Source organism: Lissotriton vulgaris, chromosome 4_1 (assembly GCF_964263255.1).
Source record: "Lissotriton vulgaris chromosome 4_1, aLisVul1.2, whole genome shotgun sequence".
NCBI lineage: Eukaryota > Metazoa > Chordata > Amphibia > Caudata > Salamandridae > Lissotriton > Lissotriton vulgaris.
This window is the reverse complement of record NC_141691.1, coordinates 132,476,693-132,495,275: the sequence shown is the minus strand read 5'-3', so window position 1 is coordinate 132,495,275 and position 18,583 is coordinate 132,476,693. Positions and strand designations below refer to the sequence as shown.

General features: G+C 43.2%; 1 protein-coding gene across 1 annotated transcript in view; it reads right to left on the bottom strand.

The window, feature by feature from the left end:
* The window catches only part of LOC147718469 (uncharacterized), a 264,056-nt gene extending 251,049 nt beyond the window's left edge, over window positions 1–13,007 (bottom strand). Inside the window, exon 1 of the mRNA XM_086918391.1 lies at window positions 12,928–13,007. Coding sequence (XP_086774517.1) covers window positions 12,928–12,949 — 22 coding nt within the window. The 5' untranslated portion in view covers window positions 12,950–13,007. The remainder of the gene's footprint in view (window positions 1–12,927) is intronic.
* Window positions 13,008–18,583: the final 5,576 nt, after the last annotated feature.

The following is an 18,583-nucleotide window of genomic DNA, read 5'->3' as shown; positions in this document are numbered from 1 at the left end:
TGTCCATTTGTGAATAAATCTAAGGGATGATATAGGAGTGGAATCAGAGACGCAACGAATGAGGAATTCATTCAGGAGAGGGGTCAATTTAGCACAAGCTTAAAACGCATTAATGCTATATGCACAGTGGCTCCGCAGTCCATAGGGATGAGGGCTCACTGCACCATAACTGTGGCTGTTATCTGCTACCAACGTATAGGAAAGAGGGCCATGTCATCCTCCCCACATTACTGCGGGTAAACACGCATTTGATGGATAGCAAACGAAAACGGAAGAAAATGAAAATAAAAATGAAACAAGTAACAGCTTGAGTTCCTGGCAAGCCGCGGGCCCGATCTGGCACGAAATCCGGAAGTCCAGCAGCGTCATGCCTGTTGTGGGGCGGGACTTCCGCCTTCCGATGGAAGCCCGTGCCCACGGAGTGGCTGGCCGAGAGGAAAGGGGTGACACGGGGCTCCCATGCCTGAGGGAGAGCCCCGCGGTGGCGGCAGAAGTAAGGACAAACCCTGGCTTAGAAGTGGCGGCTGAGGTCGTCGATGCAAGTGCGAGGCTCCCAGGAGTGAGGGAAGCCCCGCATGTGCCACGTCAATGGAGGCGGAGGAGATGACACCAGGGGAGACCTGAGACGGAGCCTGGAGCAGCCACAAAAGATCCCGGTGAGTGGGGCTTGGTTGTACCGTGGGGGCTGGTGCGTGGATTTTTTATTGAATAACTGAGTACGCATACATTGGCTGGGGGCGGCTGGTGCGTGCGCGGCTGGGAGTGGCTGGTGCCAGACTTCACAAGCGCGTCCACAGACCCAAATCGCCAAAGCCCTGCGCGTGCCCCGGTCTGTACCACTTCGCAATCTCACTGGCAACAGCGCTTTCGCCCTGCATCGCCAGGCAAGACCTAAAAAGGCCAATGTTGAGAGGCACTTTTCAACAAAGCACATGCATTTTCAGAGGAAGATCCCTAAAGGAAGCAGGCTGAGGTCACAAAAAGTAACCTAACTGAAATATGCATTGCAGACACAGCAATCTTTTTTTATACACCCAACGAAAAAAGCCAGTGCAGCAACTGAAGCATCCTTTAAAGTCACTCAGCATTTGCTCAAGCACAAACAACATTTTCAGATGGAGCCATTGTGACGGAAGCAATGCTTCTAATGGCCGACTCCTTACTCAAAGACTTAAAAATTTGCCCTGAAATTATGTCTCCCATCTCAGATGTGTAGTTAGTGTTGAAAACCATGGCAAGAAGGGTATCTGCATTATCAGCAAACATGATAGAGCACTTAGAGCGGAATTCAAAAACATGCTCATATTTTTCTCTCAGTGTGATGAATCTGTTGATGCAAGCAATATTGCCCAGATGGCAAAGTTAGTTAGAATGTTTTTTGAATATTTCACTGATAAAGAAGATTTTTTAACTCTGTTACCTCTGAAAACCACAACCAGAGGATCTGGCATGCACAATGAGGTGAAGAATTATTTTGTGAAACCAAATGTCCCATTGAAAAGGTTGGTGGAGATAACTGATGGTGCACCGGCAATGATAGGGAGTCGTTCTTGTTTCATTGCCAATTATAAAGCAGATCCAGATTTCCCTCCATTATTGTACTACCATTCCATTATACATCAACAGGCAATATGATCCAAGGTAATTGGGTCTAATCATGTGATGACTTCTGTTGTTAAAATTATTAACTCAATTTGCACCGAACCTTCAAATTAATCCTTGAAGAACTATCATCCGAGTATGGTGACCTTTTACTGCATAGTCAAATCTGATGGCTTAGCAGGGGAAAAATACTGCGTAGATTCCTTTCGTTATTGCCAGAAGTCAAAGCTTTCATGGAGTCTACAAATGGAGATACCACACAGTTACCAAAAACTCAGTGGTTGCTCGATTTAGCATTTTTGACAGATGTGACAGAAAAATGAAATGTATTGAACTGCGAGCTACAAGGAAAAAAACAAGACAATCACCAACATGATTAGTTCTGTAACAACATTCATATCAAAACTTAACCTTTCCATTCAGCCTGTCCAGAAAAGAAAGATGCAGCACTTGCCCTCTGTGCTCCAAATCCTTTCAGAAAACAAAGCCGAGGCTGAGCTCCTGGACATAGAAAAATACAGTAACTTCCTCATGAGGCTTTGTCGTGTAATTCCTAGGACCCCCCAGGACCTGCGCGTTTTGGATGACCTAAACTGAGGGCTTGGTGTGCAGACAGACTCTGGACACCCCTGCAGGATGAGTCCGCTGTTAGACCAGCTTGCTCTATGGTGCCACTACCACCCCCCTATATTCTAAGGCTGTGTATGTAGTTTCTGGCACCACTGAACATGGCAACCCTGATTCTTCAGGTATCGTGGAAAACAAAACGGTATCTTTCGCTCAGTCACTCTTGCTTACTTTTCTCAGAATACACATTGAATGACGATTGGAACGGTTTCAATAATTATTTATAGGTCAAGCGTCAATCTAGTGTGAAACATATTAGCTGCAACAATCTATACAGGCTCAGACAAATGTGATCGCGAGCACCAATATCGTAAATAGCAGATACATTTCTCTCATCGTGCTAATAAGATGAATATAAACAGATTATATAAAAGAATAGCATTTAGCATACTCCTATGAGGCGTAGCCTACCTAAATGTACCTAGCCTAGATATGTAGGTAAATGTAAGGATAGGTCCAAATGGAGCCAAGAATCCCCCGGTGGTAGTGCTAACCCCTCACCTGATGCTTCTGAATGAAGGACCCCGTCTCTGTGTTGAGGATGGTACCCCGCAAGGGATGTCAGGTCTCTGCCTGTCGAAGGATCAACCTGCAGAGTCTCGGTCCAGCCTGGAAGGAATTCTCCTCTGCTTCTGTAAGGGGTCGCTCCAGGGTTTCTTCTAAAATCGATATGTTTTGAAATCATGCACTAATCCTCTGCTATTGCTTTTCTAAACAAACATGATCATGCTCAGCTGGCTGTTAGCCATGGATGAAAAAAGTGGTGACCCTTTTACAGAATAAATCTGCTGTGCCTGGGGACATGTTTATGTACGTCAGGTACAGGGATTAAGATAGGGTACCAGGAGCCTGATGTCGGAGAGACAGAGGAAAGCTACTAGTACAGCCGGGTCGTGGCAACCAGCAACAAACTTTGAAAGAGCGCACTGTCCCTGATATTTTCAAAAAGAAGGCGGTGTCACGATGTAATTCTGGAGGGTCAGCAGATTCTCAGGCCACCAAGCCGGGGCTATCTGCACTCACACGCAACAATGTAACATCAGCAACAGCTGATCCAAAAGGAGTTGTTGGGGATTTCATATCTGAACTCTGCAATGCTGTAAGTAAAGCAAGAGTATCTTCAACTGTATCTTCTGATGGCTCTGTGAGTGTGCAAGAAAGAGTAGGTGGCTCTGGTCCAGATACTTGTTCTGACATAGGGGTGCAAGCTGCGCCAAAGTTGATCCTGGGGGAATGGACACAGCGCTGTTAGGGCATGATGTATTACTTCCCCAGAACTCTGGAAATTCTGCTATAGACTCAGCAATGGACTTGAGGAAGGGCGGGTAGTCCGCAGGCTCAGGGCGGCGGTTTTATTCTATGTCCGATGTCTCAATTACCTCGGAGAATGAGAATGACAATGACCTTGAAAAGCAGAGTAATATAGGCGACTGGGCAGATGACGGCTGCTCGTTACAAGGAGAAGATGTATTGAGCTTAGACTCCACGTTGAACCAAGAGTCTCAAGAAACAGTCCGTAAAATGTATGAACCTGGAAATCCAACCTCAAAGGATGAATTAAGCCTGGTAAGTCAGCCCTTATGGGAACATTCACCCAGTCCTCCGCCAGAACAAGGAAAAGCTGGCGGAGGCTCTTATTCTGAGCCTGAGATCACTCTGAGGTCAATCTATAAACTAGTAATGGCTCATAAGGAAGAAACCAAAGCCGAGGGGTTGCAGACCCAGGGGGCGGTGCGTAAGTTACAAAATACTGTGCGCCGTATTGCTAAATCTTGCACTGAGGTATCAACCAGGGTGCACGAAGCAGAGGAGCGGATTTCTGCAGTAGAGGATCAACTTGTACAACAAAAGTCTTCAATTACTACATTACAAAAAACAAAGGGAGATATCGATTGGAAGTTGACAGACCTCGAAAATCGATCGCGTAGGAATAACCTCCGTGTCTTAGGTGTGCCTGAAGGTAGTGAGGGGCAAGACACTCATCGATTTGTTATTGAACTGTTTTCTGAGGCCTTCCCGGACTTAAAGAACTGGAATTTGGATGTTGAAATCATGAGGGCACACAGATTTCCTTTTGTGCAGAAAGGGAAGCCAGGGGCAGCTGCGGAAAAGCCAAGAGCAATTCTCATATGTTTAAACAACTACTTGCTCTGTGAAGCACTATATGATTTGCCTAGGCCAGATAGGCGGCGAACAGGCATGGACTGTGACTTTTTCGTGCGCCCTGACTTTTGCCAGGTGACTGTGCAACAAAGGTGGCGGCTTCGCCAGTTGATTGCAACATTCCAAGCTAAGGGGAGGGGCAAGCATTTCTTTTAAACCCTGCCAAGTAAAAAGTAAGGAAAGACTTTGTTTTTGTCCCTCAGAAATTAAGGCGCAGGAGTTTTTGGAAACATGTGAAATTTTTGTGATTAATTAAGAAGGAATTCTTGGCTCCTATATTTTTGGTTTATTTGTTGGACAATTGTAATTAACTGGTGTACAAACAGGGCTCGACAAATGTACTCGCCCGCTCGCAAATGCGAGTCAGTTTCTTTCAGGGCGAGACACTTTTCAGGCCTACTCGACCGGCCTGGCGAGTGAGCTTTGTCGCTGTGCTAAAGCGCAGTACCGGTAGAAGGCTCTAGAGGGCAGCTGGGTGAAATGTTCAGGAACTGCCGTGATAAACTGCGGGAAAAGCAAAGGTGTTAATTGGCTGATTGCAACGCGGGTTCGGTCTGCTGAGGCCTAGTTGCAATCAGCCAATCAGATGGTAGCTAATCGTCTGCAAAGTAAAGTTTACATGCTTCTCATTGGCTGATTACAATGAGCCACAGCAGGATATACTGTTTGAAAAGCGTGTAAACTGCCTTTGACAGCCCCAAAGGCAGACCCTGAACGAGACTGGTGCCCTAGCGAAGCAGAATTTCTCCTGCACCTTGGGTGTTTAACCATGATCCTGGGAGCCCTGCGAGTGGAGCTCTGGCTGTGATGTAAGCCTGCGCCTGCCGAGGACGGCTCGATCTCTCTGCGGGGGACCCTACGGTAAGTGAGCTTAAATGGGAACACCAGGGGTTCTTGCTCCGATTGTTGGGGAGAGTGGCTTTGAAGGGGATTGACGCACAGCCGGGGCTATTGTCATGCTTGTTATTGTTTGAGTCTTCTATCCTGGAAAAGCACAAATTTACCGGCAACGTAAATAAACCTAGTTGACTAGAAATTAGGCATTAGACATTATAATTAACGTGTGCGATCACATTAGCACTGCGAACTGCCTGTGATCAGAGGGTTGATATCAAATAGCGAGCGACACAGGCAGCCAGAGGGCACTCACTGCTTGTGCCTTGTCAAATGGTAGCTCGTGAGGTGCCAACAAGCTGCCTGCAGTGCCCATCAAGGCGCCAGATATCAGCGCAGGACATTTTGTGTTTTGAATTACCCAGCTCTATAAAGGGGGTGCAGTCGAGGGTGCACAGTCTGGATGCAGAGGGTAAACAGCGCCCCAAGATTCCCTTTGTTATTTTAAGTACAAGAATATTTAGCTGTATAATACGAACTATAGTAAGGAAGGAGTGAATGGGTGGGTTGGCAAAGATAAAAGTGGTATTAAATATAAGGAGGCTGGAGGAAAGTGGACAAGAACAAAAATATATGTCCACTCCAAATTGTACAACCAATCACGTTAAACAAAACACATATCTTTTTATTTCCCGGGGTGATTTGCAATTAACTGTATATGAAGCACGGCCGTTCACAAGGAGGACCTGGCTGGCGCCGACTTCTTTAAGTTGAAAGGCCAAGCCGTGGAGCCCACCAGGAAGGGAAACAGGTGTATGGGCAGGTTATAATCCCAATCTATGGTGTGAAATCGCACTGAAAGGCTTCACCGTCGCTTGACAGACAGGTCCCCACGTCAGCAACCTGGAAAGTAGAGTGATGGAAAATGACGATATCATGTCACGAGCAAGCAGGGCAGTATTGTTTATGTGGCCTACTTGCGCTTACACAGCATGCCTGGTCTGCTAGCTGGGACATAAAATACAAATGCAAGTAAATAAATTCCAATCATACAGTTACTTCTGTCCCAAGCCATGGTGCGAGCTGCCCTTTCCTAGGCTCTGCTCTAGTATGTTAAGGTACAGCAGTGTACCGAGTACTGGGAAGAGTGTTTATCCGGGGCCGTACTATAAAATGTTTAAGTTACATCGGTGTACCTGAGTACTGCTAAGAGTTTTTTGTTGTTGCAGATTTATATAGCGCTTACCCGACCTGAAGGTATTGCAGTGCTTTACATGAGCACCAGTTAGGTTACACAAGGACACACTAATTTTTGTTAGGCACAAGGAGATTAAGTGATTTTCCCAGAATCACTGGATGCTGAGCCACCGGAGCCGTACTCTAGTATGTTTAAGGTACAGCTGTGAACCTGAGTTCTGCTAAGAGTATTCATCCAGGGCCACACTCTAGTATGTGCAAGGTTTAGTGGTGTACCTTATTACTGCTGAGAGTGTTTATCCAAGGCCGAGCTCATAACTTTCAAAACATTGCAGTGAGAATAGTAATGAGGCTAAAAATTTCGATCATGTCTTACTGGTCATAGATCAACTGCGCTGCATATGTTTTGAAGTAAATTTGTATTCAACCAATTTGAGGGTCGAGTGCCTTGACGTTAGGTCGAGCAGAAAATTCTAGTCACTAGACCTGCAGGTCAAGTACGATTTTTAAGATTTGTCGAGCCCTGACAAATTAAGTGGACACTCCAGGGTTTCTTCTAAAATCGAAATGTTTTGAAATCATGCACTAATCCTCTGCTATTGCTTTTCTAAACAAACATGATCATGCACAGCTGGATGTTGGCCATGGATGAAAAAAGTGGTGACCCTTTTACAGAATAAATCTGCTGTGCCTGGGGACATGCTTATGTACGTCAGGTACAGAGATTAAGATAGGGTACCAAGAGCCTGATATCTGAGAGACAGAAGTAAGCAACTAAGTAAAAGGTCACCTGTGTTAGGACTGTTATGTTGTGTGGATGGGAAAAATGTATGTAATTGGTATGTACATGTTGGGCCTATCCTAAAGGACATGACTGCGTATTCAAGAGTTCAGTGACAGACTTAGTGATTTTGAGCAACTGGGGCCCTGTGTGATGTTAACTTCAAACCCCTTCATGGAAGTGGATGTTAGTGATATTTCTGAGAAAATTAGTGTGCTTCTCCACCTTGACTCTGTCACCATGGAAATGGAGATTGACACTTTAAAATGACATTGAATTGAAAGCAAGGCAATCTGACATTAATTTCTGTAGTTTTGTGGATCCTGAAAAGTATAAGAACATCCACACAGCTGCATCGAAACAGTTTTCTCTGTTTGGCTCTACCTATCTTTGTGAATCAGCATTTTCTGATATGTACTGTAAAATCTAAGTTTCGCACACGTCTGACTGACAAACATTTAAATGACTCCATGAAAGTTGCCCTTTCAGGCTACACCCAAGATTACAAGGGATTGGTAGAACCCATGCAGTGTCAAGTCTCTCACTGAATAATTTGCATGCATTCGCAATCAATACTTGTTTGGTGACCGTTACTGGTGAAATCCCAAATCTAGGTATCTGTCATTACTGACACCAAGATCAAAGTTGCTTCAGAGATGAAGCATCCTCCAAAGTTTTTTTATTAGTTGAACAAAAAACTAAAAAAGAATGTGTACTGCAGGCCTGATTTACAAACATCAAGAAAAAGTAGCTGGAGAAAAGAATCTTCAGCAAATTTCCAAATTTTAATTTGCTTCACAAGAACAAGGCAGTGTTTGCTGGAGGCCTAGTTTATTGAGGTCAAGAAAAAAAGATAGCTATATAGAGATTAATTTCAGCATCTTTTTTAAAGTTTTTTTATTAGTTGAACAAACAAGAACAAAGCAATGTGTACTGCAGGCCTGGGTTTCAGACAGCAAGAAAAAAGTAGTTGGAGAGAAGAATCTTCAGCACCTTTCCAAAATGTTATTTGCTGCACAAGTTAAGAACAAAGAGTGTTTACTGCAAGCCTGGTTTATTGACATCAAGAGAAAAGGAAAGCTATAGAGAAACATTTTCAGCATCTTTCAAAGTTCTTTTATTAGTTGAACAAGAACAAAGCAATGTGTACTTCAGGCCTAGTTTACTGACATTCCCAAAAAGTAAAGGGAGCAATGAGTATATAATTGCCAACATGACTGGTGCCATAAAAGTCAAAATGTAACCTTTCGAAGAATTCAGAGTGGAGGACAGAATCTGTACTTTCCCAAATAGCTGCATAAAACAAAGCTGAAGTTTAGCTTATCTGGACACAGCGATATTGTCAAAGTAACAGTAGAAGAATCCATTTGCACTTGTGATTCTGCAAAGCTTTTCACTGGCTTGCCACGCACTGGGACTACTTTACTACAATAATGACTTCTTCGGAATTGCCCTCCCAGGCTACCAGATTACACAGTATTAGAGGAAATCACACAGCTCCACATTGAAGGCAAGATTGCTCTTCGTGTATGTTTGTTAATTGAGCTGCATTACAGTGATTATTTCAGTGACAGCTATTAATTGAAATGTCTTGAAGCTTGGTGACAACACAAATCCAAAGTAATTCCTTTCAGTGTTTCTAGGGAACTCTACGTATTTTGTTCAAATCACAGTATGGGCTCCCTATGAAATTAGGCTTAAAGTCAATGGAGCAGGGCGTGAGTGCGGGGGGAATCTCGCAAAAATGTGCGAGTTGGTTGGGGTTTAGTAGCTCACGATGATTTTCACTGACCAGAAATAGCTCTCACTACACAAAAGGTTGGAGAGCCTTGCACTAGATGAAATACTGTGTTCTATTGTATATTAAGATTTTGCCTCTTATCTTACAAATTGCACATTCATGGCTGAGAACGATGTCGTTTGCTTGTTTTTGTGTGTTTATTCCACAAATATGCTGCCTTGATTTATCAACCTGCTATATAATTTAATACTTAAGGTATATGGTTACAAATTGTATATGATTTATACTGACATTATGTAAATTAGCTGCAGGCACTTTTAACATAATGGGATACGAGAGAGGGGATGGTTGTACTTTTGGTACATCTGAATATAATAATTGTGGACTGTGCTAAATTGTTGTATTAGCCAGATTCACATGGGCTGACACTGAGGGTTTCGGTTACACTGGCTCTCCGGAGAGGGTTTGTTGTGAGGGAATGTTTTTAATGTTAATTAGCTTATAATTCTTTTATTTGTAGCCTGGTGGTTGCACATGTGGGTTCCTCTCTAGTCTGACCTCCTATTGGGGAGTCTTGGGTTGGTAGGGACTTGACTTGAGGCACCCAAACTCCCTTTCATACACATGTTGGAATATGAGATGTTTGGCACACTGTTAATGCTGGGTACACATACATCTGTTATGCTAGTGGATATAATGGAAATAAGTTAACAAATTTTGGAAGAAATTAAAGTGTGTTTGAAAATAAAATGAAGTGTGTGGATGAATCCATACACAAAATAATTCTGAACAAGCACTGGCAAAGCCAATGGGTCTTGCACTGGCTGACATCCGTTCGGCTCTGTCATTGCTAGTTTTCTTTGATCACAGTTTTTGAACAACTTTATTGTAGGGGACACAGCTGGGCCAACATCAATTTAATAAAAGAACATTGGATAAAGACAAAAAAAATGTTTGCCTCAAAAAGCACATATTGCCGTATCAGTCTGTACCGCTTAAGTGAACTACTGTGTGTGCAGATTACCTCACTCACAGTATAGTTAGCCAATGACTGAAGTTGGATACTGTAAATGGCGTAACATCAACCTCTTGTATTTGCATTGGCCTTTCTGGTAGCCAACCACATGAAAGCTATGAAATGGGGATGAAGCTCAAAACCTATGGCATAAGAATGGCTCAGACATGACTGGTTATAACAACTACTAAGAAAACATACAGTACCCTTATACAACCCACGACACAGCCCAAAGATATCTTTCGATATCTGATACGATAAGGGGAAGCAAGGGACACAGGGGAGATGTGATAAATTATGAGAACTGCAAGAACATCCTTGTGATATTTACATCACCCACAAACCAAATTCCTCCATAAACTTCAATGGCATACTTTACTGCTACACTGAGAAGAGTAAACTACTTGCTGCTACCTCTGCCAAGTTTCCAAAATTACTCACTTCCTACTTAGTCAGTACACATGCATGGTGTAACAACCTCAGGCAATTCTGATGACTTTCTTCTTTTCTCATAAATAGAAGCAAGACATTCCAGGAGTTAGTTCTCACACTAATAATTGATAATAGCCCCTGGATTGCATGGGGGAATGTAGAGACGGCAGGTTTGAGAGGGTAAGATTGTATTGCAGCAGTGCTGTACTGTCTCTCACAAGGAGATACACGAGAAAGCAACGTCAACTGCAGTCGGATGCATAACATGACTTCCCTGGTCTGTGACATTACATCAGACATGCACACCTTCTTCCTACTTACCCAGAATGCTAAGCTCGGGAACCTTACTTCAGGTGGTAAATGACTGCCTTGAGAAAATGGATAGGTCCGATTGGCCTGAGCGAAACACTTGTCAGCCCTTGTGAACTCAGATGTATGAACTCAGACGTATAGTGAATTGATACATTCTCAATTCATGAAAATCAATGATATTGTGTCGTTACACATTACAGGAATATCCATTTAACATTATTTCATAATTGAGTGCTCCCTTTTCTCTGACAGCTGGATCATATTTCATTCCCGACTAGGAGGGTTAAACCCAACAGAGCATCGCACCAACACTCACTGTCTAGAGCTCTAACCACAAGCAAATATTGGTGCACTTCAACCACTGGGCCATCCAAAACAACACTGACAGTTTTGAAACAGTATGGTCTAAAGTACAACATACCTTGCATATCTTGCACACAGTTTTAAAGAGAATTCTGCTCTGAACTAGTAGCCAAGTATTTTTTTTGTGTCTTAAGAAAGTCGTTGACAGGATGGAGGTTGGAAAGACTCTAGAAGCTATGAACTCACACCGAGCTGCCAAGGTACTCTAGGTACGTTATTCCTAACTTTCAGGTCATTTTGCTCTTCCTTGTGGCTGCAATTGTCTACCGGCTTTGGGAAGAATACCTACAAAACGATCTGGCAGGGGTCTCGCAACACTTGCAGGAGGCTGATTTACTCCTTGCAAAGCATGAAATTGTGTTGAGCCTGGAACTTCAACTTCTAATAATGGTGAGGTCTCCTCTGATGAGTATCTCGTACATCGGGGTGCCAGATCATGTTGTGAGAGTCCACATTTCCAGTTCTGGACTTTCCATGTACATGTCACGGTCTCATGTATGTTGTTTCAACCAACTCAAGACTACAACTCCCAGATTGCAGTTATCTGTGAATTAAAGAGATTGACTCAATATGTCTTGTTTGCCAATATGGCAAAACTATCCCCTTTCTAACCTTTGGCTGATCCATCTATCTGCTTCCCAAAGGAACAAGATTCACAGTGTAGAGGGACTAGTTATTGTGCAAGGCACGGAACGTGGCCTGAAATTCATCTAGAATCGCCACACATTTTAAAGTGGAACCTGCAAGGAAAATATAGCTGTCAGTAAATGATACCCTGCATGCCCTCCATCTCCTTCCTTAACCACACCAGTAAGAACTGCGACCAATGACACAATAAGGGCTCAACCCTGGGCAATGACGCATGACACCAAAGCCCTTTCCACATAGGTTTACAGCAAGTACATCCTTTCAACCAAGCATTCCTCCACGCTGAAGCATGCTACCCGTCCCATAATGCGCTTTCGCCCCCCACACAATGGGGTACAACGCGGTATTTAACATAATACAACAGGAAGACTTTATGGAAGGTAAAGGTCATACTTCACAAGATATGCAGTCACATCATGCTTGTCACAAAATGTTATCAGAATATAGCCATTGAGAGCATCCCTCATATATGTGACGGCCCCTTAATAAAGGTCTGTGGATGCACATAAATCTATTCAAAGTTTATTAAACTTTTTAGTTGTTAAACTATCTGGGCAAAAAATATGCTAAATATTATGATATCCATTATGGGGCTGATTCGCTTTTTTAAACCTTTATGAAGTTGGGAAACTATTCTGAGTAGGTTAAATTCGGTGTAGGTTTAATTCCTATTAGAATAGAATGTCGATGTTTCGAGATTCTCAAAAATTCCAAGAATTTCATACAGACAGCTGGTGCAAGTTGTAGATTTCCAGGGTGCCCCATTTCCACTAACCTTCACCAGCACAGTCTGCAGGGAAGGAGTAAGCTTTCAAAAGTCTGGGTATAATCATAAAATCAAAGTTTGTAAGCACTGATTCGCAAACGTCTGCAAGACCCAACCCTACAATAGTCAATTGAAGAAGGGGAAAAAAAGGCATTCCTTAAAAATATACAAAACACAGATCACGCTCATCCCAAGAGAAAAGTTTACACCAGGGCCTCATTCATACATTTTGTTACATATAACTTCTTGGGGTTTGGAAAAAACAAGTGCGTTTGTTTCCACTATCATTAGTCCAGAGTATTTGGAAAAGGACTTTACACTCTTTCTGATTCCACGCGCATACAGCAGTGAGAAAGTACAATTTTTAGGCTGTGCTGGTCTGTAGTGTGTAAAACTTAAGTAGTGACTGGCGCAGGAAACGCAGTTTAAGAAAGGAGCCGCCTTACCTTTCCAGTGTGTCTGCAGCATGGAACCCTCCCGGGCAAAACTCAGCTAGAGGCAGGGACTAGGCGGACGGAACTGAGCATGCGCAGGAGCCGCCCAAGAGCAGGAATCTGTGGGGCCTTCTACTGAGAAGAACGTAACTCGCAATGTGTCATTTAAACTAGGAGAGAAAATTTAACATGTATCCAGACATAACAATATAATCACCAGTGATGGATAGGAGCCTATATAAGTTTGTTTTGGGAGAAACGGTTCACGTTTGATGTCACATTGGTTGCGTCCGATTTCATCCTGTCGACAGAGGTACGAGCTTTTTCCCCAAGGTAACAATGGCAAAGGTGAGGTTAGGTTTTTACCCGTCAGGGCACACATCTTTACTCTACAACGCCATCAATTGAAGGTTGTGAATTGAACTCCGTGGGCGGGGCGCCGGGTTTCTCAGGTGCATGAGTGAGTGGCTCCTTCAAAGCAGGGATCTTTCATTTATTGCATTCTGGTACTTGTAGGCCAGTATGTAAGTCTTGGTAAAGAGCAAGAGCCCGCAGGTCCGTGCCTGAGTAGTTCATCAACTCCAAGATTTTTCATTCATTCTTAGGCTTGTAGTCCTTGTTTTCTAATAGGTTAGCCATTACTACAAATCCCAGAATCCAACAAAAAAGTCTCAACTGAATGAGTTGTTGCCACATGGAGCTAGGATGCTTGAGAGCTGGTTGAACGTGTCATACATGGAGACACGAGCTGGTAGCCTTGTTATTTTCTTCCTGTGTAATTCTATCTGCCATAAGGTTATTAGATGACTCCAATGATGCAGTGAGGTCATGTGCCTCTGATATGTCAATAGGTGGAGACAAGGTCATGTTGCTAAGGGATTTCATTTCATTCAGGTTTGCATTTCTGATTGATCGTTTCCAATGCCTGGGTTTCTTAGTTTGAGACTTTTTCTTAGTCCAAGGTTCCATGGTGCAGGAGGAGATGCAGCAATGATCAGTCCAATCTCAAGGGGCAATCAATTCCAGTGAAATGGAATTGGGTTTAGCGATTATTAAGTCCAGGATCGAGCCCAAGATGTGCGTGGGGCTGTCACAGATTTGAATCAGGTTAAGGTCAAGTAGGAAAGTTTTGAGGCTATTCACTGCAGGGTCATTAACGTAATTCCAGGTCAGACTGAAGTCTCCGAGGATGATTTGGGGACAGTGCTGATCCACATTGGAGGAGATTGTTTCTATAATTTGTTCCACAAAAGAGAAGTTATCACCCAGTGGAAGGTAAAATGTGTGCAATGTGCATAGAATCCTGTGGTTGCTTGTGATGTCTATGCATATGTATTCACAAAAGGGGAGAATAGCAGTGTGTGACAGTTTCACTATAAGACTATTCTGGTATATACAGGTGATCCCTCCACCAGTTTTGACTGATCTGTCAAATCTGATGATATTATGGCTAGGAGGGACTAGGATGTCAAGTTCCAAACCAGAAGACTCCTTTAGCCAGGTTTCCGTAAGTATAAGGAGGTCAAGATCCTGCGCCAAGATGAGGTCAGCGATGTCCGCGTCGTGTTTCACTGCTGATCTACAATTGATAAGCATACAATTCAAGTGAGGAGCTGAGTCAGAAGAGGTAGACTGTATGATTGGAACTTGTTGAAGGTTAGCGGAGTTTATAGCATTAAGATTGTGTCTGGGTCTTTAATGAGGATTTGGGGAATAGATTGAATATGGTCCTGGTTATCCAGCTTGACTATGTGAGTGGAATTGTATGTAAAAAGGAGGGAGTGGATGTCTGTAGTGTTTGAATAAGAACACAGGAAACGCCGTCCATGTAGATTGTAGTTTATTGCTAGCTCGTAGAGAACACAACGACACAAGTGCACACCAGGCTTCAACTGCCAAGTCCTAACATTCTACTCGTAGCCCTAGAATCCTCAAGACGGAGGGTTCTATCTACAGGTGCCAGTGGGGCACAATACAGAACACTACATTATCCTCTTCCTTATAAACAGAAAGGAAAGAGCTCGGAGAACAGAAAAGAGAAAAAGTGGAAAAGAAAGAGAGAAAAGAATTGAATTTCCTCACAGCCCACCAACAGGCTAAAAGCTCCTTCTCAATCACAGAGAAATTCACTTCAGCGCCACGCAAAACCCTTGAAGCATACGCAATGGTGTTGTCGACCTGACCACTCTTCTGAGTGAGCACGGCTCCAAGGCCAAACCCACTTGCATCTACAGTCACCACACACTCTTTATTGGGATCAAAAGCCTTAAGAACACTTTCACTCACCAATTGAGACTTAATCCACACAAAAATTTCCTGGCAGTTCTTATCCCAAACAAATGGCACATTTTTCTTCAACATATTGGTAAGTGGATGAACCTTGGATGCATAATCCTTTATAAACCTGGAATAAAACTCACTGAGTCCTATGAAAGACTTCAAACCTGCCTTGTCGACTGGAGGAGATGCATCTACAATTGCTTTCACCAACCCTGGACGTGGCTCCACCCCATTGTGTGAGACAACATGACCAAGGAATTCCATCTTTTCCTTCAGGAAAACACACTTTTCTCTTTTGAGAACAATACCCTTATTTTGCATTATTTCCAAAACTTGATTCAAAGAACTGTCATGATCCTCTTTGTTTTCGCCAAAAATTAAAACATCATCTTGGAAGACAATTACACCCGGGGTATTTTTAAACATTTGACTCATCAATCTTTGGAAAACAGCTGCCGCCGACGCAAGGCCGAACGGCATTCTGCAGTACTGGAAACTGCCAAATGGGGAGACAAATGCAGTTAAATGTTTAGAGGACTCACTCAAAACGACCTGATGGTATGCAGAAGCTAGGTCCAACTTAGTGAACCACTTTGCGCCTCTGGTAAGGGACAACAAGTCTGTGATTTTCGGTAAAGGGTGTGAGTCAATCCAGATGTTTTTATTTAGACTGCGCAAATCCACACAGACGCGCAAATCACCATTCCTTTTTCTGGCGACAACAAGAGGAGACAACCACAAGGATGACTCAATCGGTTCAATGATCCCCTTCTTGCATAGTTCAATAAGTTCGGCCTCTAGACTATCCCTAACACTAAATGGAACACTTCTGACTTTGTGTTTGATGGGGATGGCACCATCTTTGACCCTGATCTCATGACTAAAATCCTTGATCTTCCCAAGTCCCTTCCCAAAGACAAAGGGAAACTTTGAAGGGAGACTCTCAATGTAGTCATTGGTATCAGCAAGGCTAGCAATACAGTTATCAGGTTCAGCCAAGCTGACTTGCTCTTTTGCCCCAGGTCTCAAGATCAACCCGAACAAACCCCCATGAAACCACCCCAAAATGTTCAACCCCTTAATCGCGACATATATTTTCCCAAAGATTTTCCTGCCCCTGAATTGTAGAACATCTTCAAAATAACCAAGTAGGGCTATTCTTCGTCCCTCAAAAGAAACAGGAGCCCTATCAGGAGGTTCAAGTTTTCTCTCTGGCCATGTTTCTCCAAACAATTCTTGGGTGATCATAGTAACCCTTGCTCCTGAATCTACTAGCAGGGAAATTACTTTGTCTCCCACACCAAAATTTTCATAGGGATCAACGCAATCAGAGGGGTCACCCACAATGACACCATCCTCACGCACAGCTACAACCATAACTTTGCCATCTCCTTTAACATTATCAGACGAATGTGAGTTTTCATGTACTACTACAACCATGTCTCTAAGATCGTCTTGGATACTGTTAACTGGATTCATACCCATATTTGTATTATCTTGCATATCTGAAACATTCCCAACTCCATTGACATTTCCTACACCCTGAGGTTTACTGACAAATGTAGAATTTCCCTGCCTAGGATTTTGACAAATTTTGGCAAAATGTCCATATTTTCCACAATTCCGACACACAGAACTCCTGGCAGGACAAAATTTGTTGTTCTTGTTGTGAGAGAGATTCCCACATCTGTAACAAATGTCATTCCTAGGGAACGGATTTCTTTCAAAACGTTGATAATTTTGAACGTTATTCTTATCGAAACGTTGTTGACTAGGGACTGATCTGTTGTCCCTATTCTCCTTAGTTCTGACTACGGAAACTGCTTCTTCACTCTTTTTTTCTAGCTCTTTGACTTCCTTCTTAGATAACTCAATACTTTTTGCAGTTCGGATAGTCTCTTCAAGTGTAGGGTTTCCTAAAGTAAGCAGTTTTTGTTGTATCGCCTTGTCGGTGCACTTACATATGTATTGGTCTCTGATCAGTTGTTCCCTGAAACCCTCAAATTCGCATTCTGCACTCAAAAGTCTTAGACTAGATATGTAAGTCTCAACGTCTTCTCCAGGCAATTGTTCTTTTTTAAAAGACTTATGTCTGATCACTACAAGACTGGGCTTGACGTCAAATCTTAATTCTAATTTCATCCTTGTTTCGACATATTCATCGATATCTTCCTCTGCGTTGTTCCTTACTAGAGGTGGTAAGTGTTTGTAAATCTCTCTCCCTTCGAAGCCTAATGAATGTAGTAGTAAGAATTTCTTCCTTTCAGCGCGATATCTAGACGCCCCAATTGCCCCTATGTAGGTTTCGAACGCATCAAACCATTTCTTCCACGTGATTGGTGGATTGCCCGGTGTTTCAAGAAAAGGTGGAGGAGGAGAGACCGACTGCATAGTACACGATGAGGGTTTATTTACTAGTTTATTTTATCCCAAATCAACAGACTATTCGTGTTGTGTCGTTGTGTAGAATAAGTATTTGGGATGAGCACAAACCCTATGTTTGCCTCCACAGAAAAATAGGTTTAATTGAAGCACACCTTCTTCCAAAACGTGTTAGCTTCTTTCCTCTTTTTTTTTTAGCAGTAATTGATGTAGAAGAAAATACTCGTTTTTTTCTATTACATTCTACTCTTAATATGGAGGAGGAAATTTCTTTTAAATTGTGTTTAATCTCTGTCCCAAAGCGTGTAGCACACAGCAATGAAGATTGCCAATCACGTCTTAAAATGGCCGCTGTGTGCGTGGTCTCACGTTGCCAACCACACACGTCAATGAAAACAGAAACTTCCGTTCAAAATGGCCGACAGGACGTCAGCGACGTAGTTAACGTTGCCAACCACGCGCTCTACTTCTGCGCCAACCACGGCCGTTACGAAGTGTTCCTCCGCCCCTCAGATGGACGCGCAGTTCTCTGCCTCTAAATGGACGCTCAGTGGTAATAACAGAAACGGAACACTTATCTGGTAGTGTCCGTCGTCGTAAGCTTCACTCTGGTCCAAGATCACCGCAGTTCCTTCGACGGAAGGAATCAGCAGATCAGCGCCTTGCCTGTCAGGTACGAGATGAATGTTATAAGGTCCGTTGTCCGCAGATCGTCGCCATCATTTTTGTAGTGTTTAAATAAGAACACAGGAAACGCCGTCCATGTAGATTGTAGTTTATTGCTAGCTGGTAGAGAACACAACGACACAAGTGCACACCAGGCTTCAACTGCCAAGTCCTAACATTCTACTCGTAGCCCTAGAATCCTCAAGACGGAGGGTTCTATCTACAGGTGCCAGTGGGGCACAATACAGAACACTACAATGTCACTATCTGTTAAGGAGTTCTTAAATCTAAAAGGTCTGGAGGCAGTGTTCGGGCAGGGAGCCGTTCTCCAATTCTGGAG